The sequence below is a fragment of the Lagenorhynchus albirostris genome, chromosome 12 (genome assembly GCF_949774975.1).
Source record: "Lagenorhynchus albirostris chromosome 12, mLagAlb1.1, whole genome shotgun sequence".
NCBI lineage: Eukaryota > Metazoa > Chordata > Mammalia > Artiodactyla > Delphinidae > Lagenorhynchus > Lagenorhynchus albirostris.
In genome coordinates this window covers 29,920,008-29,945,949 of record NC_083106.1, presented here as the reverse complement: position 1 = coordinate 29,945,949, position 25,942 = coordinate 29,920,008, and the positions used below count along the sequence as shown (strand labels likewise).

The window sequence follows — 25,942 nt, the reverse complement described above, 5'->3', positions numbered from 1 at the left end:
CATTAGCTAAGACCTGCATCACGTCATGTGATCACCCTTTCTTTTTTACGGTGGGAATAATTAAGATCTAGTCTCTTAGCAATACTGAGATGAATTTCTAGGCTCCAGATGGAGACACTACAGCCCAGGGGGCCATGTCATCGAACCAAAACTTAGATAACTTTCGCGTCCCTGTAAATGCTCCTCTTGACCAGAAAAGCAGTATATCCAGTCAGCCAGTCCCCAAACGCCAAGCCACCAACTCTGGGTCTTCTCACTCGAAACAAGATTAACTATGTGGCCCCAGCCAATCAGATATTTTGTATTTTTCTCTTCCTTATTCTTTACTCTTTAACCTGTAAAAGTTTTTTGTCTTCTGTCCCATTTTGCAGTTTTCTGAAAGGAGAACCTTGTGAAGTGTTAAATAAAGTTTGTTTGTATGGCCTAAATTGTCTTTAATCATTTAGCAGCAAGTTTGATGCTTATAATACAGGATTGTTGTCTAAAATCAATATACTGTGCATTTGATCTCTAAGACTTATTTATCTACTAGTTGCAAGTTTGTACCCTTGAACATTTCTCCTATTGCCCTTACTCCCCACCTTCCCCACCCCATACTAAAGCTTTACAGCACTCCTAGGGCAGTAAGAACAAGATGAAAGGGGAAGCGAGGCAGGAAGGGAGGGAGAACAGATACAAAGTGGCACCTCACCAAGAAAACATGGCTTAGTCACTTAGGACAGGGGACTTGGGGTATCTTCCAGATAGGTCTTGTAGAACCACTGTGCCTTGGAACAAAGTTTGGAGGAATGTGCTGGAAAGGGGTGAAGGGAGAGGTATTTACTTTTTCTTCCCATCCTTCTCTAGATTCTTGGGGATCAAAGATCACCCCGTGGGGCATCAAGTTCCCCTACACTTTCAGGTTGTGTTACCTAGGTTTTCTAGAAAGTCAGATCCGAAACCTAGAAGTGCACATTGTTTGAGGGGGAGGGTGGGGGTAGGGGCCTCAGCTTTTGTGGATTGGATTGGTCTGGAATTGTGTGCTCACATTGCCATGGATCATTTGGGTTGCATCGTGGAGGCTCTGCAGAAGCCCAAACTCAGGGTAGGCAGGCAGAGAGGCGCGGCGGTGCTGGACTGTCCCAGCGGCAGGGTGTCCGGGGCAGATGGCGGAAATCACCTGGGACTGAGCAGGTCTGGGGAGGTTCTTAAACTGCATGAAAAGAAAACAAAATCGCCAATAATCATACTCGAAAAGAGAACAAAAGTACAGGAGGAAAAGCAAAATCAAACAAGCTGTTTTGTTGTTGCTGTTTTGACCTGTCAAATAAAAACCAAATCTGGACTTAGTAAGAGACTTTCTTTGGAAGTTATTGCAATGGAGGGAAAGGGACAGTTGCAATGCGGAGAGCTCTTGGATCATGAGGTCTGCAAAGGTGTCGGGAGTTAGGCAATAGGCTTTTCCTTTTATAGAGGGTGGGGGGATGGTGGAACTAGGCTAGGAAGAATTGGGTGTGCGGACTTGGAATGAAAGGGAGCCACAAGATCAGAGTGTTGTATCCTGTGGCCATTTCTATTCTCAGGAGAAGCTGTTAGGGAGCGGCTGGCCGTTTGCTGGCTGAGGCTGAGGATGGACCAAAGTTCAGGCACCTGGGGAAAGATAGAATCTTAACCAACATTTGAACAAAACAAGCATTTTGTTCTGATTGATTCGTAGACACTAGAAGTTCAGTTAATCATTTATGAGGCTAAGGATGGCCTTGTCATAGGTAAACAACGGGGGGTGTCTATGAGTCTTATCTGTGTAAAAAACGGCTCAGGTAAAATTCAACATTGTCAGACATAAGAGACTGGGAAAGAATGATACTACACAGTGCTGACCAGGTAGGTATGTGGGAAAATGGATACTGTCTTACAGTGTGGCAGCTCTATAAATTGACACAGCCTTTCCGCAAACTTTTAAATGCAATGCACTAACCCTTCAGCCCATCAACTTCACCCTTAGAAATATACACTGAGGAAATGCTTGAACAAGTGTGCTGAAATGACTTATATCACAATATGATTTTAAATATCAAGCACTTGGGGGACTTCCCTGGTGGTCCAGTGGGTAAGACTCCGTGCTCCCAATGCAGGGGGTCCAGGTTCAATCCCTGGTCAGGGAACTAGATCCTGCATGTATGCTACAACTAAGAAGTCTGCATGCTGCAACTAAGACCTGGCGCAGCCTAAATTAATTAATTAATTAAAAAATTAAATATCAAGCACTTGGGAACAACATAAATATCTGTCAGTGGGATTCACTAAGGATATTTGCACACACACAACAGTGTGGCTTTAATAAAGATAATGGAGAGGCAGAACGTAGTGTGGTGATTAAGAGTATGCTCTTTGGAGTGAGGCTGCCTGTGTTCGAACCCCAGATCTTGCACTTATAGATGTGTAATCTTGGGCAACTCATTTACACTCTCTATGTCTCTGTTTTCTCACCTGAAAAATAAATATGTATCCACCTCAAAGGATTGTTGGGAGGATGAAATGAATTAATACATGATAGTATGTAGTGCTCATATTGCAACATAAATATAATAGTATAGCTAGTATTACTAGGTTTATATTAGTGACATCAAAAGGTGGCTGCCATTTATTAAATATAAAAATCCATCTACAAAACGAAATATGTGTTATGATACCACTTTTGAAATACAGATATAGAGAGAAAAGGAGAGAAAGAAACAATAATATCTGGAAGAATATACATGCAGATTTTAACTTTTTATTTCATATACTTCTGAGCTGTTCAGTTTTTTCTTTTATAAAAGTCCATTTCTCTAGAATGCAGTCTTTTTAAGTTTAAATGTCAAACTATATTACAAAGTTACATTAATCAAAACAGAATGGTATTGCCATAAAAACAGACACATAACAGAATACAGCCCAGAAATAAACTCATCCATATATGGTCAATTAATTTACAACAAAGGAATCAAGAATATACAATGAGGAAAGGATAGTCTCTTTAATAAATAGTGCTGGGAAAACTGCACAGCCACATGCAAAAGATTTAGTGTAAGACTTGAAACCATACAACATCTAGAAGAAAACATAGGGAGGCAAGTTCCTTGACATTAGCCTTGGCAATGACATTTTGGTCTTGACACACAAAACAAAGGCACCAAAAGCAAAAACAAACAAGCAGGACCACATCAAACAAAAAAAGCTTCCGTACGGCAAAGGAAACCGTCAATCAATACAATGAAAGGCAACTTATGGAATGGGAGAAAATACTTGCAAATCACGGCTGATAAGGGGTTAATAACCAAAACATATAAAGAACTCATACAACTCAATAGCAAGAAAATAATCCAATTAAAATATGGGCAGAAAACCTGAATACACATTTTTTGATGAAGACATAAAGGTAATGATGCAGGTGCATGAAAAGATGTTCACTACTCATCAGGGAAATGGAAATTAAAATCACAATGAGATATCACCTCATACCTGTCAGAATGGCTATTATCAAAAAGACAAAAAAATAACAAGTTTTGGGAAGGAGGTGGAGAAAAGGGAACTCGTGTGCACGGTTGGAGGGAATGTAAATGGGTACATCCACGGTGGAAAACCATAGAGAGGTTTCTCAGAAAGATATCTGCACCCCCATGTTCATTGCAGCATTCTTTACAGTGACCTAAGTTTCTACCCACAGATGAATAGATAAGGAAACTGTGGTATATGTAGAGGATGGGATATTATTCAGCCATGAAAAAGAAGGAAACCCTGCCATTTGCGACAACATCCATGGACCTTGAGAGCATTATGCTAGGTAACATAAATCAGACAGAGAAAGACAAATACACTGTGATCTCACTTATATGTGGAATTCAAAAACAACAACAACCACCAAGCTTATAGTACAGAGAACAGATTGGTGGTTGCCAGAGGCGGGGCCAGGGGTGGCATGGCAGTTGGGCAAAATGGGTGAAGGTGTCAAAAGGTACAAACTTCCAGTTGTAAAATAAAGTGCTAGAAATGTAATGTACAGTATGGTGACTATAGCTAACAATACTGTAATGCATATTTGAAAGTTCCTAAGAGAGTAGATCTTAAAAGTTCTCATCACAGGGAAAAAAATTGTAACTTTGTGTGGTGATGGATGTTAACTAAACTTATTCTGGTAATTACTTCGCAATATATGCATACATCAAATCATTATGTTGTACACTTAAAACTAATAAAATAGTATATGTCAGTTATATCTCAAGTTTAAAAATCTGGTGTTTGGCCTTCCCTGGTGGCACAGTGGTTGAGAGTACACCTGCTGATGCAGGGGACGCGGGTTCGTGCCCAGGTTCGGGAGGATCCCGCATGCCGCAGAGCGGCTGGGCCTGTGAGCCATGGCCGCTGAGCCTGAGCATCTGGAGCCTGTGCTCAACAACGGGAGAGGCCACAACAGTGAGAGGCCCGCGTACCACAAAAAAAATAAATAAACAAAAAAAAATAATCTGGTGTTAATTAGAATGAAAGATTATTGAAGATTGTTAAAGAAAAAGTGTAAATATTAAAAATATTGAAGAAATTCTTACAACAGTTAATCGGCTAATGTACAGTTTAGGAAATAATCAGCTGAGCCTTGGCTTCAAATATTCTTAGTCATGACCTTCAATTAGTATTCTCCTCAAAACTTGCTGAACCACTCCCCCTCCACGTTCTTTTTTCCTTCTTGAAGTCATCAATATAATTTTGGTGCCTCACTTTTCTCAAGCCAGTGAATTAAGGAGGTAGAGAAAAGGAGGGACTAAAAATCTGTCTTCAGATAGCTTACAGAAAGAGTAGAAAATAATGACACAGGTTTGTCTGAATCCTACTTCTGCCACTTATTTTTCTGTGAATTTGGGTGAATTTCTCAAAGTCTGTGTGCCTCAGTTTTCACATGTCAAGTAGAAATTATAATATTACCTCATACAGTTGCTATGATTAAATGAATTAACAATGTAAAACATTTGTGAGAGTACCTAGCACAGGGTAAGTGCTCAGCAAGTGTTAGCTCTCACTGTTGTCGGAGTCATGGCCAAGATATTCAGGAAGCATCTTGGGAGGAGGAGGGTTTTGTGATGCTGGGCTGTAAAAGAGGAAGAGTTACTGAAATGTGGTGGTGGGATTAGGGAATCACTTGTCTTTCTCAGTCTCCCTCCATCTTTTCCTTTGTCTTTCTATCCTTTGCCTTTCACTCTATCTGTCTGTTGATCCCATCTCCCCTCATCTCACGTTATCCCATCCTATTTTTCCCTTTGGACCTTTCTTGGGTTTCACTAAAATGCCATGATCAATGATAAGATTAAACAAAAATGCGTTATAGATCTCTGTCTGATAGTTTATTGTGAATTATTAATGAAATACAATGAGCGGTTAGAACCTTACCTGTTTTGGGTGAAAGAGTAGCCAACAGTTCTTCCTAAGACATCTGGATCACATATATAAATAGCACTGTAAAACCCTGGGTGGGAGCTATTTGGAGTCAGTGAATGACATCTTGTGGTCAGTCAATCTACCTATTACAAACACTGTCACGAGTGTAAAGTGTAAGCACACTGTCAAGTAAAAGTGAAAAACAGCCCCAGAAAGAGTCAAACATGTATGTAACCACATGTATAAATCCACATTATATATACCCTGTCTTTTTCTCGTACAAATAACAAATTGAAACCCAGAGAGTTTGAAGATGTGTTCAGGGTCAGAGAAGTTAGAAACTTGAATGCAATCTGTCCTTACTAACTCACTTCAGAGTCTCTTCGACTGGAGAACTTTCTACAATAAATACCGTCAACCTGGCTCTCCCAGGGTCCTTCCCTCACGCACTTCTTGTCCCCCTGAATACTCCTCTCTTTCCAGAGTTCTTATCTCAGAGTGCTGTAATTGTTTACTTGGCCTCTCCCAAACTAGACTACGAATAGGCTAGGGGTTGCGGCTTTTATCTGCACTCTTAGCACCTGGCATGGATGCCTGGCTCTAGAAGGATCTTAGCAAGTAGGACTGGAATGTATGGGCTTGATTTTTCTGACTGAGTTTAGAGCACTTTCCTTTCTAACAGTGCTACTTCCCCTGCGGCAGTGTTTCTCAGAAAGTGTTCTGCGGAATGGCAGAATCATTTGGGGTGCTTGATTTAAAAAAGCACATTTCACCTCAGTCCTAGAGAGCGGAACTTCTGGGTGTAGGGCCTGGAAATCTTAAGCACCTCCTGTGATTCTAATGAAGACAAGTTCCAAAACCTTTCTTTGACTTGTTTGTATAGAGGGGCAGCTTGGAAGGGAGAAAGTGGTTGGTCCCTAACTGGCGTGCTTTCAAGGGGCTCGGCCTGGGCCTCATTTTGGGGAGGTGGTAGGGTGGTGACTCATTTTTGAACAGACACTTCCCTTCTGGGCTTTTACTTATCTTTTGTTTGGTCAGCCCAATATTGCTCAGAGTGACCGCTAAGGGGCAGCAAAGTACAGGGGGAAAATGAGAGGGTCATTAAAACAATGGAGACCTTTGAAATAGATCAGTAAGAAAGACCTGCCTAGAAATAATGAGTTAAGATGCCCCAATCCCCTTCATACTTTTACTTACTATTTTAGGGATTTAATTTTCAAGCATCATAATTTATATTTTGTTAAGTAAATGATTACTCGATTATGGATAAAATTCCCTCAAAACCAAGAAAATAGTGTTGAAAAACAGTTTTTCTTAAAACCAAAGAGACTATCCCAAATGAAGATATGTTCTGACACTGATAAGAAGCAGAAATTTTTTAAATAGTTGTAAAAAACATATTATATCATTTGAACTATGTGATGGAGCATATTGTATCCTAAGATTTTGATCAAGAAAGAATAATGGAAATTTCAGAACCATTATTATACCTAACTTGTTCCATGCATTATAAAACAAATCTAGCATCTTGGACAATTTTATTCATAGTCTGGAATTGTAAAGTCATTAATAACTCACATGTGATCTGAGAAGAGCAATTTTATCATGTTATAGTGGCACTTACTAGATGCCTGACACACAGTGGATTTGTAATGAAGAATCATTCCCTCAACATTGTTAGTTCCCTGGGGGATTGATTATGATATATGATGATGGCCCCAAATAACTCCCTCTAGTCTTTTGAGTTCTACACAGATGTATCCATTAGTCCACTGGACAGTTCCCAACTTAACTGTCCTTAAACATCTCAGCTTCATCATGTCCCAACTGGAAATCCTCTCCCTTCTCCATGCCCTACCCACACTTTCTCCTCCACCTGGTATCTCAGCCTGAAAGCAAGTAATCATCCTGGAATCCTCATTGTTCCTCATTCACAACATTGAATCCATTTGTAGATTGTTTTATGAAGAAATTTAACTCACTAGAAAGATTTAGGGTAGATCCCCAAACCTACAGAAAGGCAGGAGAACCATAATTTGGACATGCTTGAAGGACATGGGTTGGCAGGGAACTTGTGGGAAAACACGGTCTTTCTGGCCTGGAGATCCAGGGTAACTGTGGTGACTGGGAAGAGTGTGGGACTCTCAGAAAGAAAAGAGCCAGATCGGAGGATCCCTAAATTCTGTCCACCTACAGCTCTGGTTGACGCCTGAATGACACATGTGCCAAGCAAATTAAAACAGGTTAGATAAAGACAATGGGTCTGACATAAGAGGAGCTACCCCCCAGGAAACAGAGTCTACTAAAACCAAAGAGGTAATACTCACCAGAGAAAAGAGCTCAGAGGGTTAAAGCCCAAAATAAATGGAGACCAGCCTTGAAAATTCCCCGAGCAGACGAAACCAGTTTAGTCATAGGAACAAAGCTTAATTTAGCTTAATTTGCAGCACTAACTTGACCTGGGTCTTTCTTCCTTATGCCTCTAGGAAATCATAAGCAAGCAAAACTTGAACTATTTCCAAAATACGTATGAGGTAACCACTAACCAATTCCCCATCATTTAAGAAAATTCTAATACTATAACCAATCACTGTGAAGAATGAAGTCACTGCCTTCTGGATAGATAACTTTTGTTCTTTTTATTTTTTTGTGTGTGGTACGCGGCCCTCTCACTGTTGTGGCCTCTCCCGTTGTGGAGCACAGGCTCCGGACGCGCAGGCTCAGCGGCCATGGCTCACGGGCCCAGCCGCTCCGCGGCATGTGGGATCTTCCCGGACCGGGGCACGAACCCGTGTCCCCTACATCGGCAGGCGGACTCTCAACCACTGCACCACCAGGGAAGCCCTGGATAGACAAGCTTTGTAACAATATACTCCTGAGCCTTACTCCAAGTTTTGGTTTGAGTGCTCCTGGCTCACAAACTGTCTTTTGACGTGGGCACAATAAACTTTTATTAACCACTACTTTCGTGATTTGTTGTTGCTTTTATTGATACTCCTGCTATTTCTGAACGTTTGAGGAGAGGCTCCAAAAGTTAATATTCACAGCGTCTGGAATACAATCCCAAATTATCCAACATACAAAAAACTAGGAATATGGGACACATTCTTAAGAAAGAAGAAAATCAGTTGAGACCAACCCTGAGATGACAAACATGAACTAGGAGATAAGGAGGTCAAGGCAGTTGCTATAACTACCCTCAATGAAGTAAAACAAAATATGCTACCCATGAATGAAACATGGGAAATTTCAGCAGAGAATTGAAAGCAATAAAACACCAAATGAAAATTCTAGAAGTGACAAAAATATAGTATTTGAAATAAAAGATTGCTAGAGGGGTTTAGCCAAAGGGAAGTTACAGAGAAAATAGTAGTGAAGTTGGAGATAGTTCATGAAATATTATCCAATATTAAGAAGAGAGAGGGGAAAAAAGATTGGAAAAAAGAATGTGGCTTCAGAGAATTGTTAGATAATATCCAGTGGTTTAACACAGTGTAACTGCAGCCCTAGAAAGACAGGAGTAAGATTACTGTCAGACGGGAGCAGAAACAAGTATGTGAAAAAATAACAGCCAAGTATTTCTCCCCATGCCACATTTAGGATTTCTGAATTTCTAAAAATTGAGGTTCTGAAAAATTAAGTACTACAATTTGAGTATGAGTTTTTCTAAACCTGAGGTCTGTGTTCTCCCCCCCGCAGCCCCACCGAGGACTGTGTCCTTAATTACCCCACTATTCTGCCTTAATCATAGGTGCTCACTAAATTAAAAAATAAACTTTGAAAAGCAAAACAAAATAATCAATACTATTTTCAGGGCAAAAAGTCCAGTTTTGCTAGACAAAATGACCTAAATAAAGTTTGTATGGTGAAACAGCTCTCGAAATTAAGTGCTGTGATAGGTCTTTTTTGTTTTGTCCCTTTAGCATAGGCCTAATCTGCCCAATACAGTTGTAACTAGCCACATGTGGCTATTTTAACTTAAGTTCTTTAAAATTAAATTGAATTAAAAAATCAGTTTCTCAATTGAGAAACCACATTTCAAGTGTTCAATAACCACATGTGAATAGCGGCTGTCATATTGGACAGTGCAGATTATAGAATGTTTCTTTCATCACAGAAAGTTTTATTGGATAGTTAGCTCTGGGCTAGACTATATGTGGTTCAACTCAATTAACTAACAAGAGCATTGAATCAAGAAGGACATTAAACCTTGTTTCCTCTGATCTAAAGCTTCAAAACTTGTCCAAGAATATTTCAGGGCATCATTAAGACTCTTAAGCAAATGTTAAAAATCTAGGGTAACAATATGGACCTGATACTTGGCATATATTTTCTTTGGCATCCCTCCTCTTAGGGACGCACTGTGTTCCTGTGTTGTCCTCTGACTGCTTTATGTTTCAGGGCCACCCAACAAACACTTCTTTTCTGAACCTTCTGTTGTACAATAAACATGTCCAGTTTCTCAGTCTCTATGCTAGGCAAGAATGGATTGTCTATGGATATAATGTGATACTAGATATGAAAAATGTTCTACTACATTGCCCCTCACAGTAAAATACACTTTCCAGAGAGCTCTTAAAGATGATGCTTTGCTAAGAATTTCCAGCATCATGGAGAGACAAAAAGACTTTAAAGGAGCTATTTATCACATCTTGCCAAGGAGGACTGGGGGTAGTACTGTGTCTGTGCTCTTCCTAATTAATCATTTATATCTGTAGAAAATAGTTCTGTTGCATTGGTTAAACTCTATTTCAAAATGCTTTTTCTAGACTCTCATCAAAATTCCCCTCCCCTCCCACCAGATTTAGCATCCGTTGATGATTCTCTCTGAATCAGTATTATTGTGATGGCTCCAAAATTATGATGCTCCAACTCCAGCACCCTCTCCATATGTATCAGTTGCACTTGGTATTCTACTATAATAAAGAGCCCTTCTTTATCTACCTATGGTCTATCTATCTATCTACAATCATTTCTCTCTTTCTTTTTCTCTCTAATGAATACGGCGTCACAGTTTCTCATTTTTTTCTAATGGTTTATAATTTGTTTTTACTCTCCCTAATTATTTTAGCACTAAAATTGTCCCTTATTTGGCCAGTGGGAACCCATTCATGCTGTAACAGCGTCTTTATGAAAGTGCTCCAACATTAAAAAAAAAAGTGATATAAAAATATGTTCCAGTTTCTTCCTGTACTTTCCTGGTCCCATGGCTTGGATGAATCATTTCTTTGAGAAGCTCTAGTTCCTTTTATGGGCATAAAATATTAAGCCAAGATGTGGGTCTGAGGAGTGCTCATCACTCCTCAAGTGTCTGCTTCTAGGGAAGGGTAAGATTTAAGACACTCTATAAGACTGAAGGCTGCTATTTTAGGGCCCAAGTGTAAAGACCTGAGGAAGGGGGTCTCTCTCCTTTTGCACCACAGCGGCATTGCCAGTGAAGTGGGGAGCCTAAAGCTTGGGGAGATAGCAGCCTTTACATAGACATTCAGACTCTAAGGCAGGACACCATCTATGGTGGCAGTGATGAAATTTCTTTAGCCAGCTCTAGAATAAAACAGGAGATGTGGTGAACTTTATCTGGAGAGCTGGGACAGAAGAAGAAAATATGGGGGTGTCAAATGGTCTTTTTATTGGGTAGACTGACTTGTGAGCACATGCATGCACCCACCTTGGGAATCCTGGGAGTCACTGGGAGATGCTCTCTAAGGAGGAGACTTAGACTTATGCCATTAAACCAGTGAGGGCTTAAATAAGTATAAACTTGAAGAATAAAAGTAAAAATGAGGGTCTTCCCTGGTGGCGCAGTGGTTGAGAATCTACCTGATAACGCAGGGGATACAGGTTCAAGCCCTGGCCTGGGAAGATTCCACATGCCGCTGGAGCAACTAGGCCCGTGCGCCACAGCTACTGAACCTGCGCGCGTCTGGAGCCCGTGCTCCGCAACAAGAGAGGCCTGCGCACTGCGATGAAGAGTGGCCCCCGCTCGTGGCAACTAGAGAAAGCCCTCGCACAGAAACGAAAACCCAACACAGCCAAAAATAAATAAATTAATTAATTAAAGAAAAAAAAGTAACAATGAGTTGATTTAAAATTCATGGACTAGTAAATCCTGAAAGTACCACAGGCATTTATACACACATATCACACATACACAAACATTTAAAATTCACAGATTAACAAAACCTATTTCCTAGAGAGTATAGATGTATAGATAAAAGATACACGGGTGTGTTCACATAGCCTTTTTTTAAGAACCTGCACTTTCAACAGAGGACAGAGCTCTGGTACGGGATAATGGCAATACAAGTAGTCTAGTCTCTAGTTCAGTTAAGATATAGATGCAAGGTTGTACATTTTCATGGTTAAATGAAGTAACAAAATAATTAGTCACTATTGTTTGGTGAGGTCTGTAATGTGTTTGAAGACTGTTTTCCTCAGTATAAAAACAAACAAAAACAAACACCAGGAGAAACCAACTTGGTCACTACTTGAATTTTGGAGGACTTAGCATGAATCCATTCCCACCAGAGACATGGCTAATCTAGAACCTCCCTACCCACCCTGCCCCAAGACCATCCCAGGTGTTGCCTACTCCTCTGTGGTAAGTTTAAAAATATACTGTTTTTTAAGGATGGGAAGGTAAGGCGCTAGGTGAGTTATTGCTTATTTTAATCAATCTTATTGATTTTAGACATCTAAAACTGGCTAGTAGCAGGGAAAATATTTACACACTGGTTATATATTAGTATCAATCTGGTAAGAATAGTCCTCCAAATCATCTTAAGCTATCAGACCATGAAGGAATACAAAAAGAAAAGAAAACCCCATAAACTCTGAAAATATAAGCAATAGAAGAAATCTATTCCCCAAATAAGTTTAACAAGCTATTATGAGTAAATGTTTCCTCAGTCTTTACAGTCTATACTATAGGGATTTTTGAGGCTATAATTTGAAGAAGATGTAATTTATTTCTTCCTTCTTGAAAGAATGAAGTACAGTTTATCATTACTGCTGAAATGACTACTTAGGGGAGATAGCTTAGTAAATAAAACAGCCTTTGGTAGCTTAATTAGCTCTCAACTCAGGTGGTTACAGGCAAGATTTCAAAAGGTAAAGTAACACAAAAAAGGGATTTTCTAGTGATTAGCTAATTACATTTTATAAAACATATCATTGGACTAAGTATGTTGACTATAATTTTAATGACTTTCTGCAACAAGTTTTCACTCTAAATATATTAAAAACTTGGGAATACTTTTTGGAAAGACCAAGAGGTTATAGTTAATATGCCCCTCAAAATGGGAGAAAAGTTACTAGCTTTCATTTTAACTAGAAATTTTTTCCTCCTACAGAAGCTTTTGAAATTGCCATCTCCTTCTTGGTTTAAATGGCTGAAATAGGGAAGTTGAGAACCTTGAAATCATTCAAACAAGAAGGCAATGGTGAAGAATTTCTCCCAAGCTGAAGCTGTGGAACTCTGCTACAAGAATGTGAACAGGTCCTGTCTTAAGACTCCTTACTCACCAGGTCCTCAGGCAATTCTGTATGCAGTCCTCAGTTTTGGGGCCCTGCTGGCTGTGTTTGGAAACTTACTGGTCATTACTGCTATTCTTCACTTCAAACAGCTGCACACATCTACAAAGTTTCTGATTGCATCCCTGGCCTGTGCGGACTTCTCGGTGGGAGTGACTGTGATGCCCTTTAGCACAGTGAGGTCTCTGGAGAGCTGCTGGTACTTTGGGGAGAGTTACTGTAAATTTCATACATGTTTTGATAATTCCTTCTGTTTTGCTTCATTTCACTTATGCTGTATCTCTGTTGACAGATATATTGCTTTACTGATCCTCTGACCTACCCAACCAAGTTTACTGACTTGGTTTCAGGAATATGCATTGTTCTCTCTTGGTTCCTTTCTGTCACATATAGTTTTTCTATCTTTCACACAGGGGTCAATGAGGAAGGGGTTGAGGACCTAGTAGTTGCTCTCACCTGTGTAGGAGGCTGTCCAGCTTCAATGAATCAAAACTGGGTTCTAATTTATTTTCTTCTATTCTTTATACCCACTGTTGCCATGGTGTTTGTTTATATACGGTAAGGTATTTTTGGTGGCTAAATATCAGGCCAGGAAGATGGAAAGTACAGCCAGCCAAGTTCAGTCCTCCTCAGAGAGTTATAAGGAAAGAGTGGCAAAGAGAGAGAGAAAAGCTGCTGAAACATTGGGTATTGCTACGGCAGCTTTTCTGGTCTCTTGGCTTCCATACATTATTGATGCTATAATTGACGCTCATATGAATTTTATAACTCCTCCTTATGTTTATGAGATTTTAGTGTGGTGTGTTTATTATAATTCAGCTATGAGCCCCTTGATATACGCTTTCTTTTATCCATGGTTTCAGAAGGCAATAAAACTTATTGCAAGTGGCAAAGTCTTAAGAAGTGATTCATCAACAATTAATTTACTCTCTGAGGAAACATATGTATATTGTTAAGATTACTGCAGGGACTTTAAAACTAATGTGGGGGCTTCCCTGGTGGCACAGTGGTTGAGAGCCTGCCTGCCGATGCTAGGGGACGCGGGTTCATGCTCCGGTCCGGGAAGGTCCCACATGCCGCGGAGCAGCTGGGCCCATGAGCCATGGCCGCTGAGCCTGCGCGTCTGGAGCCTGTGCTCTGCAACGGGAGAGGCCACAACAGTAAGAGGCCCGCGTACCGCAAAAAAAAAAAAAAAAGATTTCTCCAAACTGATTCTAAGTGTCGAGTCCAAGGCAACTTTATCCTCCTTATGCTTCCTGCTCTGGGGCCGGGTCCCCACGTGTGGAGAACTAATGGCCTAATTATGTGATGGGACACACGGTAGCAAAGGAACTGAAAATGGAGCGGGGGGGATGTGGGTGATTACAGCACATGATAGGTGCGCTACCAAAGTATATTTTGGGGTCTCTGCCCACCAATGTCCTACACACTGTTTACAGAAATGATAGAATTATTCCTGAAAGTTTTTTAAACCTATTAATGTAAGCACATATAGATACAAGATTTGCAACAGAATTAAGGAGGATGTCTTTTGTTTCCACAAGAAGCTCAAGCACATTAAAAATTTGGGACATAATGAATTTCTCGCCCATTCAGCTTATGTCTGAACTGTCTTCTACTAAATTGTCAAATTAAAAGTGATTTCTACATTCCCTAAGAAAGTGACTAACCTGCAGGAGCAGACCATAAGAATAAAGAATTTCCTGATTGTTCTAATGTGATCTCATTCCTTTTTACCTTGTCATTAAATTTGTTTAGTGCTACCATATTAAATATACTGCTTTAGTACCCACTATTTAAGGCTTTTAAGGGACTTTAAAAAGTCCTTCTTCCTGATAATCATTCTTTCTTCTTTCGTTGAATTATTTTGTCCTTACCCAAGCAATTGATTTCTTTCAGTTGCTCAATTTCTATAAAAAATTCAATGCTAATGGATCTTAACATATTAAATAATATATGTGAACAGCCGTAGCACAATGCCTGATATGTAAAGAACACCATCAAAGGTGACTTTCCTCTTGTCCTCCCTCCCTCCCTCCCTCCCTCCCTCCCTCCCTCCCTTCCTTCCTTCCTTTGTTCTTTCCTGGTTGGGATGAACACCACATTCAACATCAAGAATACATTTGACCAGAAAAGATTTCCCCAAAATAAAGGAATGGGATTGTATGTAAAAACCCAGGTAACTGCCTTAACCCCCTGCTTCACATAGGTGAACACTTGTGGCAAATGATTTACTCAGCTGCTTATGAAGAGATAACCCTTTCCACAATTCTAAATCTTCTTCCCAGGAAACATGTTGCACCGCCAAAAGGCACACATTATCCCGTTTGCATTTTGAAAAAGCTCTGCCTTTTATTACAAATTTATATTAAGTACTGCACCTATAATCTTCTGCATTCCTACACTACTCTTTGTACATGACCAAGATGAAAAAAGAGGAATCAATCCACCAGCAACGCCACTGCATTATTAGAGTGACAATTTGCTTCTTAAGAAAACCCAAGGAAGAGAAAGTGCAGATCTGTCCTTAATCCCTTCTCCACATACTTGTTGCACTGCAGATGACATTGTTAATTAAACTCCTCGCTCAAGGAACTGTATTTCTTTGTTGCTTTTCTAACTAGCGTGAATGCTTTTATGGAACTAGACAACCTGAACTATGTGCATTGTGTTGTTTTACAACTTAACAATCAGTCTCAAGGGAATTGGGTTTGAAAACTTAAAAAAAAAAAAGCCAAAGCAAAACCTTGCCTTTCTAAAGTTTAACAGCTAAATGAGCCTAAACCACCCCTCCATCCTCTCAGGAATCTCTGCTTTCTGAAGTTTTCATCACCTACAGCTCTGAAGGCTCTAAATCCGCTATTTACTGTAACAACTATAAAAGTCAATCTAAACTGTTGAGTTACAGGTGACCCTAAGGAACCTGATTCAGTTACACATGGATGAGATCAGTAGTTCAGTAGAAGAATGGTTATATGTCTACCATCTCTAGGAAAATCTGATTGTCACAGTCCACACATTGTCTCACATTCCAGTCACTAAGAAGAGGTCTTATCACCTATCGTTTTTGTCTTTTTTCCTTGTTTAAATGTGACTAAAAGAACAAGTCGCATCAACCCTCTCGGGGGAATGGGGCATAATTATTATCTCTTTAAGGAACTCACGTAATGATGCCAAAATCTCAGATGTTACCGACTTAAATCTACTCACATGATGAAGGACTTACCTTTTTTTTTTTTTAAAGAAGATGTTGGGGGTAGGAGTTTATTAATTAATTAATTTATTTTTGCTGTGTTGGGCCTTCGTTTCTGTGCGAGGGCTTTCTCTAGTTGTGGCAAGCGGGGGACACTCTTCATCACGGTGCGTAGCCCTCTCACTATCGCGGCCTCTCTTGTTGCGGAGCACAGGCTCCAGACACGCAGGCTCAGTAGTTGTGGCTCACGGGCCTAGTTGCTCCACGGCATGTGGGATCCTCCCAGACCAGGGCTGGAACCCGTGTCCCCTGCATTAGCAGGCAGATTCTCAACTACTGAGCCACCAGGGAAACCCTGGACCTACTTTTGTGTTTGTGTTCTTTTAAAATGTGAAAGTTCATTCTGCACTGATGGGACAGCCTTGGAAGGCAACATACCACAGATGTAGACAGAATATAATACTGGTCACTAAAAACCATCAGTGTCTGTTTGAATTGAAATTAGAGCTACCCTGTGATTTCAGTCACCTTGGCTTAGGGCTGCTGCTCGGGCATGCCACTGTGCAGTCACGTGGGGTCACAAAGGGTCCTGAGTTTCAAAGGGCCCACACTTGGTTCAGTGGCTCTGCTGTTACCCTATTGAAATGCTTAATACTTTTTTAAGAAGTGAAAATGCATTTTCGTTTTGTTATGGGTCCCCCAAATTACATAGCTGGTCCGGATCAATCTCTCTCAGGAGCTCTTCTTGAAGAAGAGAAAGAAGAACCAAAAGATCTCTTTTCATTTCAGAGCATATTCATATTTATATTACGATATGATGAGAAAATGTGTATGAAATTATTTTTAAAGCAAACTTTACAAATAGCAGCACAGTTGCTTGCCAGGAAGGTAGAACTTATCTTAATAGCAGAAGGCATGGCTACTCCAAGGTTGCCAGCAAATTCTCTGTCTTCTGAGGAAGACAGTAAGTCATTTTGGATAAACCTTCTTGGTTCTGCAAAGAATTACTTAAGCATTCTCTTTTAATTAGGTAGATGGGAGACATAGCAGAGGACGGTTAGAACATAAATTGTTGTTTTTAAAGAGCTAAGGAGCAAAAGGAATGAGTCTTGTCCTCTTCCCTTCTGAGGTTCACTGCTATCAGAATATATCTAATAAGCTGAAATATACCATCTTAATATACACCAGATTAATGAACTAACCTAATATAGCAGCTGGCAAGAGAGCACACTAGGGCTTTCCTGAGCAGGACTGACCATGGGAGAGGTTAGATGGACGACTAACCCTTGAAAACTCTTCTGAACAAGCCTCTTTAATCCCATTGGAAAGATGTGAAAGTGAGGGCTCTTTGGTGAATGTATGTGTCGTGAGTGCCAGCTCAGTCTTCTTTCTAAGCCCTTGGAAACCGTATGGTCTCCTGACAGCCCCATATCTACATCATTGAAGATGGAACGGCATCTTCGGACTGGGTGGCCTCCTACTTTCAACAGTGACACCTTGTGGCAGCTTGGGAGAACTGACTCTTCAGATTCAGTCCTTAGAGAATATATCAAGAGAGCAGAAGGGAAATGGGAAAGATGGCTAATTAATTTAATTAAAACAGAGATATGATCTTATTTTGTACCTCAAGCTGGAGAAAATGGATATATCACTAGTATAACTGTTCACATTTTTAAATGAAACTCAGGTATGCAGAATTTGAATTAATCACAATTAATCATGCCATACGTCTTACTTGCTTTATTCGTTTGTAGCATAATGAATACCCATGACTGTGAACTAGCTTGACAATAGTGTACATACCCCTATATTCTGCTTTCTGCCTGTCACCTCAGGTAACTACTATATTGAATTTTGTGTTTATCAGTTTTTGTATTCTTTTAATAGCTTTATTGTGTATGTCTGTATGATTAAATCAAAATATTGTTGCGTTTGTCTTTTGAATTATTTATAAAATGAGTATCACGCAATTTGTTGCCTTTTATAATCTGTTTTGCTCTTATTTTTTCTACTCAATTTTACACTATATGTAACTGTAGTTCATTCATTTTCACTGCTATATAATAATCTTTTCTCCTATCAATAGATATTTGAATTATTTCTAGTTCTTTTGCTATTATGAATGGTGCTATTTTGAATATTCTTGTGCAAGTTTCCTGATGCTTATATTCAAGAGACTTTCTTTTTTTTTTCTCTTTTTTTTTTTTTTTTTTTTTTGCGGTACGCGGGCCTCTCACTGTTGTGGCCTCTCCCGTTGCGGAGCACAGGCTCCGGACGCGCTGGCTCAGCGGCCATGGCTCACGGGCCCAGCCGCTCCGCGGCATGTGGGATCTTCCCGGACCGGGGCATGAACCCGTGTCCCCTGCATCGGCAGGCGGACTCTCAACCACTGCGCCACCAGGGAAGACCAAGAAAACTCTTAGTTAAATACTCATTTTGTTTGTCCCTTAACGATTAATTTCAAATTTTAGAGTTATGAGTAAATTACATACACAGAATAAATTAAGATTCTGTGTCAACAGAGGGTATAATACTGGACGAAGCCAACTTTTTTCTTAGCAGCAAGAATTCTTTTGCTTGTGTTTGTCTGTGGCCTTTGACATCTATTTTCACTGAATTGCGAGCATACGTTATAAACAGTCCTTATGACTTTAATTTCTTCAATGATTGGAGCTGAACTGATGCCTCCCTGGTATGTTGCAGGCTCACCATAAAACCTTACTGCCAAAAACACCTTTCTTGTTATAGGTGTTACTAACAGCATACAATAATGGATTCGGGGATTTCATAAAAAGAAAATTTTTTAACCATGGGGGCAAACATAGGTTTGTCAAATAAGATCCTTGTTAAAATCTTCTGTCTATTATTACCATATTTTCATAAAAGAAAAGAACATCTTAATTCTGGAAATTTAGTAAGGACATGATCTTAGACAAAAGGCAGTCTATTAAATTGAATAAGTATTCCATAATGAAAAACTCACTACATTGTGTTTATTTTCTCACTTTATAATGACCTGTAAAAAGTTTGTCACAGACAACACTAATCCTCAGACTGGGAGGATTTGGGAATCCCTGAGTTAGATGGTCAAGGTACCATTAGTTTGAGAAAATAACGTTAAAATGCTTAAATTTTAAGATATAACTTTAGAAATAGTTTTTCCCTTGCTAGTTTAAAAATGTTGCATTCAAATCAGTTAGTTATCTTTCCTCTCTCCCTTCTTTGAACAAATGTTCCTAGAGCAACTATTCTGGCCCAGGTTCTATGGCAGGTGCTGGAGATAAGTGAGCCCCTGCCCAGAGAAGCTCACAGCCAGGGCTTCTGAGCTCATTTCTCAATTTCAAATACATTATTCTCCTAAATTTTCACTGTACTATATGAACTTTAAATTCCTTTTTCTTAATTATCTAAGGCAATGGTTCTTAGAAGAAATGTAATCCAAAGAACCCGGGTTGCTGTTTGAAATTGCAGATTTCTGAGTCTCAGTCCAATCAATCCCAAATAATTCGAAGGCAGTTACATCAGCCTGGGTAGTAGCCCATAAGCTAAGTCTAGTTAGCAGTTTCAGAACAAATTTTTAAATAACTGTTAAAATATTTTTCTATTCATAAAGAATACATATTTATTGTCAGAATTAAACCCATACAGGCACATCTGCTTCAACTTGGCTGGGGATAAAATTATGAGTCCCCGTGGTTGCTTCATATTCCCCCCCCCCACTTCCTGAAATAAGAGAGAGTGGAGTTTGTAGCCAGAACAGACTTGGACTAAAATCTGTCTCTGTCATTAGCTCTATCCCCTTGGGTACCTTTTTATCCCTGATTCATCTATTCCCCTAAAGAAACGTGCATTGAATGACTTCTCTGTGCCAGGTGTTCCCTGAGTACAGGGTACAACGATGAATAAGAGACAGTCTCTTAACTTCTGCAATCTACACTCCAGTGTGAACACAGCCAGGGAGTGTACTGATGGGAAGGGCAAGACATATTTGGAGAGTGCAGAGAAGACCCCTATCTGGTCTTAGGGGATTTAGATAGCTTCCTGGAGATGTAACCCTCAAGATAAGTCTTTTAAAATGAGTAAATGTCAACCAATTAAGGGAGGTGGGGTTGCAGGGAAGGGGGCTTTTCAGGCATGGCGGCTGCAGGAGCAAAGACACAAGGAGGGAAAGCACAGGAACCACGAGGAAAGCTGGGACTTGAACCCAGGCTTGTCTGGTTCCAAAGCCTGAGGACGTCCCTCTGTGCAGGGAGCTTCAGAACTTTGGCTCTACACCAGCATGCCTCAGAGGTTACACAAGGTGCTAGTCCAAGGTCATTAGCTAGGTAGACAATAAATAGTTACTTTGCAGATAGATATCAATAGTATATATGTAGAATTGTAGAATAGAATATGTAGTTACTTTATGTATATGTATGTTTATAGAAATTATTTTTAAGGAAATAAAAATTCCCACACTCTTGCAAATATACTAGATGCCAAATATTGCGCATCACAGACTAATGCAGAAATGTATCACCAGGTTAACTTCTTTCCTCATAGACCTTGGAATAAATCTTCTACTCTTCTTTTGTATAATTTTAATTGTAGAATTTATTAGAATTTATTTTCTTGACATAGGGCCTTCGTGTCCACGTTATTTCTATTTCTATTACAGCAGTCAAGGTTGAGAAACACTACTTTAACACACTGCATTGTGAAAATATTGACCAATAAACAAATTTCAGAGCTTTTCATCGCAGTTAATGCTTATCTGACTGGTATATTTATGAAGAGGAAAGTTTGCCATTGATAAGCCATTGTGAGTGGCTGAATTTAAGCTTCTAAATCACTTTAATTGATAAATATGCTGAGAACTTTTAATTTGTGTGATTTCTTCCTCCTGAAAAAAATCAAAGGCTAAAACAAATTAGATGCTGAAGTTGATATGACTTTACAGTAGAACTAGCCTCAATGGAACACTCTAACCAAATTAGAATGTTGGAGCAACATAAATTGACTGGGAGCTTAGAGGCTTGGGAAAGAGGTTTTAGGAGAAGGAGGAATGTGGGACAGAAGGTCAGGACCTGGCAAAGACAAATTTACTTTCTCTGAATACCTGTTTACAGTTGACCATGTGCTCAATGACCTGTGTTGAAACACTTTGGGAAATGCACATATACTTTATCTTTAAAAAAAAATCTTCAGTCTGATTCTTACATCACCTAGCTTATTTGAGTGCAACATTCAAAGTATCTCTCTGAATAATTCTTTCTTTGGTACACTATATAGTCTGCTAAATTTCAAAATATAAATCATTCTTTAAACACTTAAGTTAATGTTCACACTCTGGTTGACAATGTACAATTAACCAAACTGATTCACCAGAATCCACCAATTTACAGCAGTTTATATGGTTTGCTTTACTTTTTTGGCCAAAATTATTTATGACTCTCCAAAGATTGAATTATTGACTTCAATAACCAAGCTGATGGAACTTCCATTTCACTGATCTCTTAAGATGGCAATATTATTATTATAAAAAAATCAGTTCCAACAAGCTCCTTGCTAATACATTTATTTTTATCTCTTCTTGAGTGGAAACTTATATGAATACTTCTCTTTGAGAGGACAGTGGACTATGAGACTGCTTCAAATGAATGTTGTCTGGACTAGGAAAGGAGAGTCATGTCGTGTTGTTGCAATTGTTTTTTTGGTGTTTAGTGTAATATTGTATGTCAAGTTAAAGTTCTTTTCGTGCATGCAACCAAAAACTACTCCTACAGAGAATTCATTAGAAGACTATCTGGGACTCATGGAATCCATAAGAGAATGGATAAGTCAGTTTGGAAATGAATACTTGGGTATCTCTGGAGTCTGGGAAGCAAGAATTCCAACAACACCAAGAGCAGTCAGGTCACAATCTTACCACATGGATAGGATGAAAACCCACAGTTTTCATTTGTTTGTTTTCTGCTAAAAATCTGTCTTTTTCCCTTCATTTAAGATTCAATTTCCAAAGAAAGACCTTCTGAAAGTTTTAGTGTAGGTTATCCACCCATCTGTTTAGTTAAGGGGAAAGGCAGAAAGCCAGTCTCTTCATTACAGTCCCAACAGTTTATCCCTAGTTGGGATGGGAAAGTTCTCAAAAGCTAATTGGATTCCAGTTGGGAAATGGATTCTGGGCAACCAAAAGACCAAAATACCTTCTGCATGAGGGAATGGTAGCTAGAATAAAGCTGGGAATAGGGAAAGACAAAGTTGTTTCTTCTTGTTTTGCTGAGAGGATGGGTTATGGGTTGTCTTTTATTATGAGTATTAAAAACAGAGGTTTCAAAGAGAAATAGTCTATAGGGGATTTAGTACTAAGTAAAAAAGGTAGAATTATCTGAGTCATGAACTTGTCCCGAGAAAAATGTGGGCTCAATATTAAAACCTGAATAGTAATTTAAAATAGATATGACAAGGATGACTCTTATCAACACTATCAATATCAATATTGCTCTAGAAATTCTGACTAATGAAGTATGCAAAGAATGTAAAGAAGAATAATTATTGGAAAGGAGATAAAATTTAGCATTATTTGAGGATAATATGACTATAGAATGAAAACCCAAACAGGTCAACTGAAAAACTAAAATAAATTTTACTGTACACCAGCAATAATAATTACATAGAAAATATAATGACCTAAAAGAGATATATTCATAATAGGCAAAGCACACACACACATACACACACACACAAAAGTACAAAACATCTAAGAATGTGTGGGAGCAAATGAAGAAAACCACAGAAACTTGCTCTAAGGTACAGAAAACTGTCTAAATGCTTTTGTTCTTTTTAAAAATTTAACAAAATGGTTTCACAAGTAGAAAAAGCCAAGGTAGTTTTTGAAACTAGGAGTGATTAGGGGCAACTTGTCTTACCATGTACTAAATGAAAAGGTTTTAAAAATGTTTTTAAAATCTACTAGAACAAAAATCTAGTCAGTTCAATGGAACTAAATATACAGTCCTGAAACAGACTATAAAAGGCGGAAGGGTTTGTGAACAGAAATGTATATACAGGAACATGCATTTTAGTTTCATTTAAAATTAGCTGCCTTACCCTAACTTACCCATGAGCATAAGTCACAGTTATTAAATAGATAAATTCAAATCCCTGGTGCTACCCAACGTAATAAAAACGACATGAAGTCTGGATGAGAAACAGCTCAACTGCAAATGGGTACTTATGATTAAGAATGTTGGCCCACTTCTATAAGATCTTACTTGAAACCACTATTTTTCCTTTTTTCTTTTGTATATGACACCTTAATAGACATGGCATACTCTGTGTCCGATTATACCTCTTCTTATCCTTCAGGTTTAGCTGCTTTGATGGATAGCTGCTTCTCTTTCAGTGTAGCCTGGAGCCCAACAAGTGAATTTGTTTTATTTCATATGGCTTGTGTTTTGAGTCCTACCACACCAGCCACGACCTTGAAATACGGTGAAATCTTCCAGACATTTTCATGAGCTTCAGTAACAGGTAACAGGAATTAATTTCTATTGTTTGAAAAAAAGGAATCAAAATGAACTAAGTGGTCAACAATGGGAAAACGGTTAAAAAAAAGTTTTGTGCATCCATGCAATGTAGCCTTATACAGTCACCAAAAATTAAGTTTTTAAGAAGCGGTACGCGGGCCACTGTTGTGGCCTCTCCCGTTGCGGAGCACAGGCTCCGGACGCGCAGGCCCAGCGGCCATGGCTCACGGACCCAGCCGCTCTGCGGCATGTGGGATCTTCCCGGACCGGGGCACAAACCCTGTCCCCTGCATCGGCAGGCGGACTCTCAACCATGGCGCCACCAGGGAATCCCCAAGTTTTTAAGGATTTTGAATGATATGGTTCTTTCAGGAAGTAAGCTCTGAGTGATATTTTAATTTCATTTTGTTTCTATGTGATATATTATTTTTATTTTTTACTTTATTTTCTAAATTTCCTACAAGTATGAAAATCAGAAAAAAACATATTTTTAAAATATAAAAATTGAGATTTAAGAATTAGAATATATAAATAAGAATTAATGATAAATAGCAAATTATGTGTAAACAATTACTTAATAGTAACATTTAATGTATACTTTCAGTTGATTTTACAAAAAGGCATATATATTCAAGCAAAGGAATGACAAATCTCTTCTAATTTGCATCCCCAAATGTAGCCTCTTAGTTTCCACCACTGAACAACTGAGTAAGGTACCACTGTCAATTTCATGGCAGTTCATGTAAGGGCAGGAGAAGTTCTTTAAAATACAAGTCCCTAAATTCTGGGCTTGTAAAGCTTCAATATGTATAATAAGAATGGCAAATAGGAAGCAAGATATAAGCATCATATCTAACTACACAATCTTTGCCCCTAATACTTGATAAAAGCCCCTGTAGCTGGTGCATGTGGTTGCTATTATGTTGTGTTCATAAATATGATCACCAACTGTTGGCCAAACAGTAAAGTCTAATAATTCTATGGATTTAATTCTAAAAATAATTTACATCTAGATGAATCTTTTTGGAAAATTTTACCAAATAGAATCATCTTCAGTGCTCTTCTGAACCAGGGATAGAAAAATGCATAAACCATTGGATTTAAAGTGGAATTCAAGTAGCCAAACCAAATCAATGCATCGTTCAGGATGGGTGGAATAGTATAGTCCAGGAAAGGATCCATAACTGTGCAGACAAAGAAAGGACACCAGCATGTGAAGAAAACTCCCATCACAGTCCCTAAAGTCTTCGTAGCTTTCCTTTCTTTGCTTCGTGAAATTCCATTTTTCTCTTCCAACCCAATTCGAAATTTCTGACTTGCATCATGAATTGATCTTGCCTGCCCTTTCGCTATGAAATAGATTCTACAATAGATGCATATCATAATAGAGCCGGGTATATAGAAAGAAGTCAGAAAGGCCAGAACCCCAGATGTTTTGCTGAAGAAGACAGAGCAACTCCCTATGCAGTGAATGTGTTTGTAATACATCTCTTCAGCTCCTTTGAAGTTTAGCTCCAGAAAGATCATTCCAAATGCAAAAAGAGCAGGAATACTCCAACTAATGCAGATCATCACAAAAATAACCAAGAGGTTGATCTTAGTTTTGTATCTCAATGGGTCACACACAGCATAGTAGCGGTCAATGGAAATGAAGGACAAATGAAAAATTGATGCTGAGCTCAGCATAATATCAGTGCTGGTGTGAATTTTACAGAAGACTTCTCCAAAATACCAGCAGTGCTCAACAGATCTCACCATACTATAAGGCATGACCAGACACCCCAGCAGAAAGTCCACAGTGGCCATGGAATGAATGAGCCAATTAGTTGGGGTATGAAGTTGCTTGAAGTGTGATATAGAAATAATAACTATTAGATTGCCAACCACTGTGGTTAGAATTATGAGCACCATTAAACTGTACAGGGAAGCACGGACGTCATTTGACCAGCTGCTTTTCACACAGGAGATATTAATTATATTGTGGCAAAAGGACATCATTCCTGAGGGCTCTGCACTAGTTATTATCTTTTCCTTTGTGCGTTGAGGAGTCTTTCTTCGAAATCCATGATCAGGTTAGAGTTCCTTCTTTTATTTCCATATATGTATCCCAGAAACCTGGGAGGATAAAAGAAAGGAAATCATCAGCAATTTGATTCTTCTCACTTTTAACACATTTACCTATTACTTCTTGCTGAAAAATGATTATTTTGGAAAGAGCTTTTATTTCCAAGTTTAGTTCAGTAGTTCAGTTCTACAATTATTATTATTATATATATATATTTTCTGTGGTACGCGGGCCTCTCACTGTTGTGGCCTCTCC

At 39.0% G+C, this 25,942-nt stretch overlaps 2 protein-coding genes across 2 annotated transcripts; one reads left to right on the top strand and one right to left on the bottom strand.

The window, feature by feature from the left end:
* Positions 1-12,827: 12,827 nt before the first annotated feature.
* On the top strand, positions 12,828-13,877 carry TAAR9 (trace amine associated receptor 9). Its single transcript, XM_060167665.1, is given in 3 exon segments — positions 12,828-13,221; positions 13,224-13,468; positions 13,470-13,877. Coding segments are annotated over 3 exon segments (1,047 nt in total).
* A 10,723-nt stretch (positions 13,878-24,600) lies between these two features.
* On the bottom strand, positions 24,601-25,620 carry LOC132530855 (trace amine-associated receptor 1). Its single transcript, XM_060168336.1, has one exon. The coding sequence runs from the start codon at positions 25,618-25,620 to the stop codon at positions 24,601-24,603; it is 1,020 nt and encodes a 339-aa protein (XP_060024319.1).
* Positions 25,621-25,942: the final 322 nt, after the last annotated feature.

What these genes read in the sequence shown, in the direction of transcription:
- LOC132530855 (XM_060168336.1), bottom strand. Translation starts at nt 25,620, where the DNA reads ATGATGTCCTTTTGCCACAATATAATTAATATCTCCTGTGTGAAAAGC.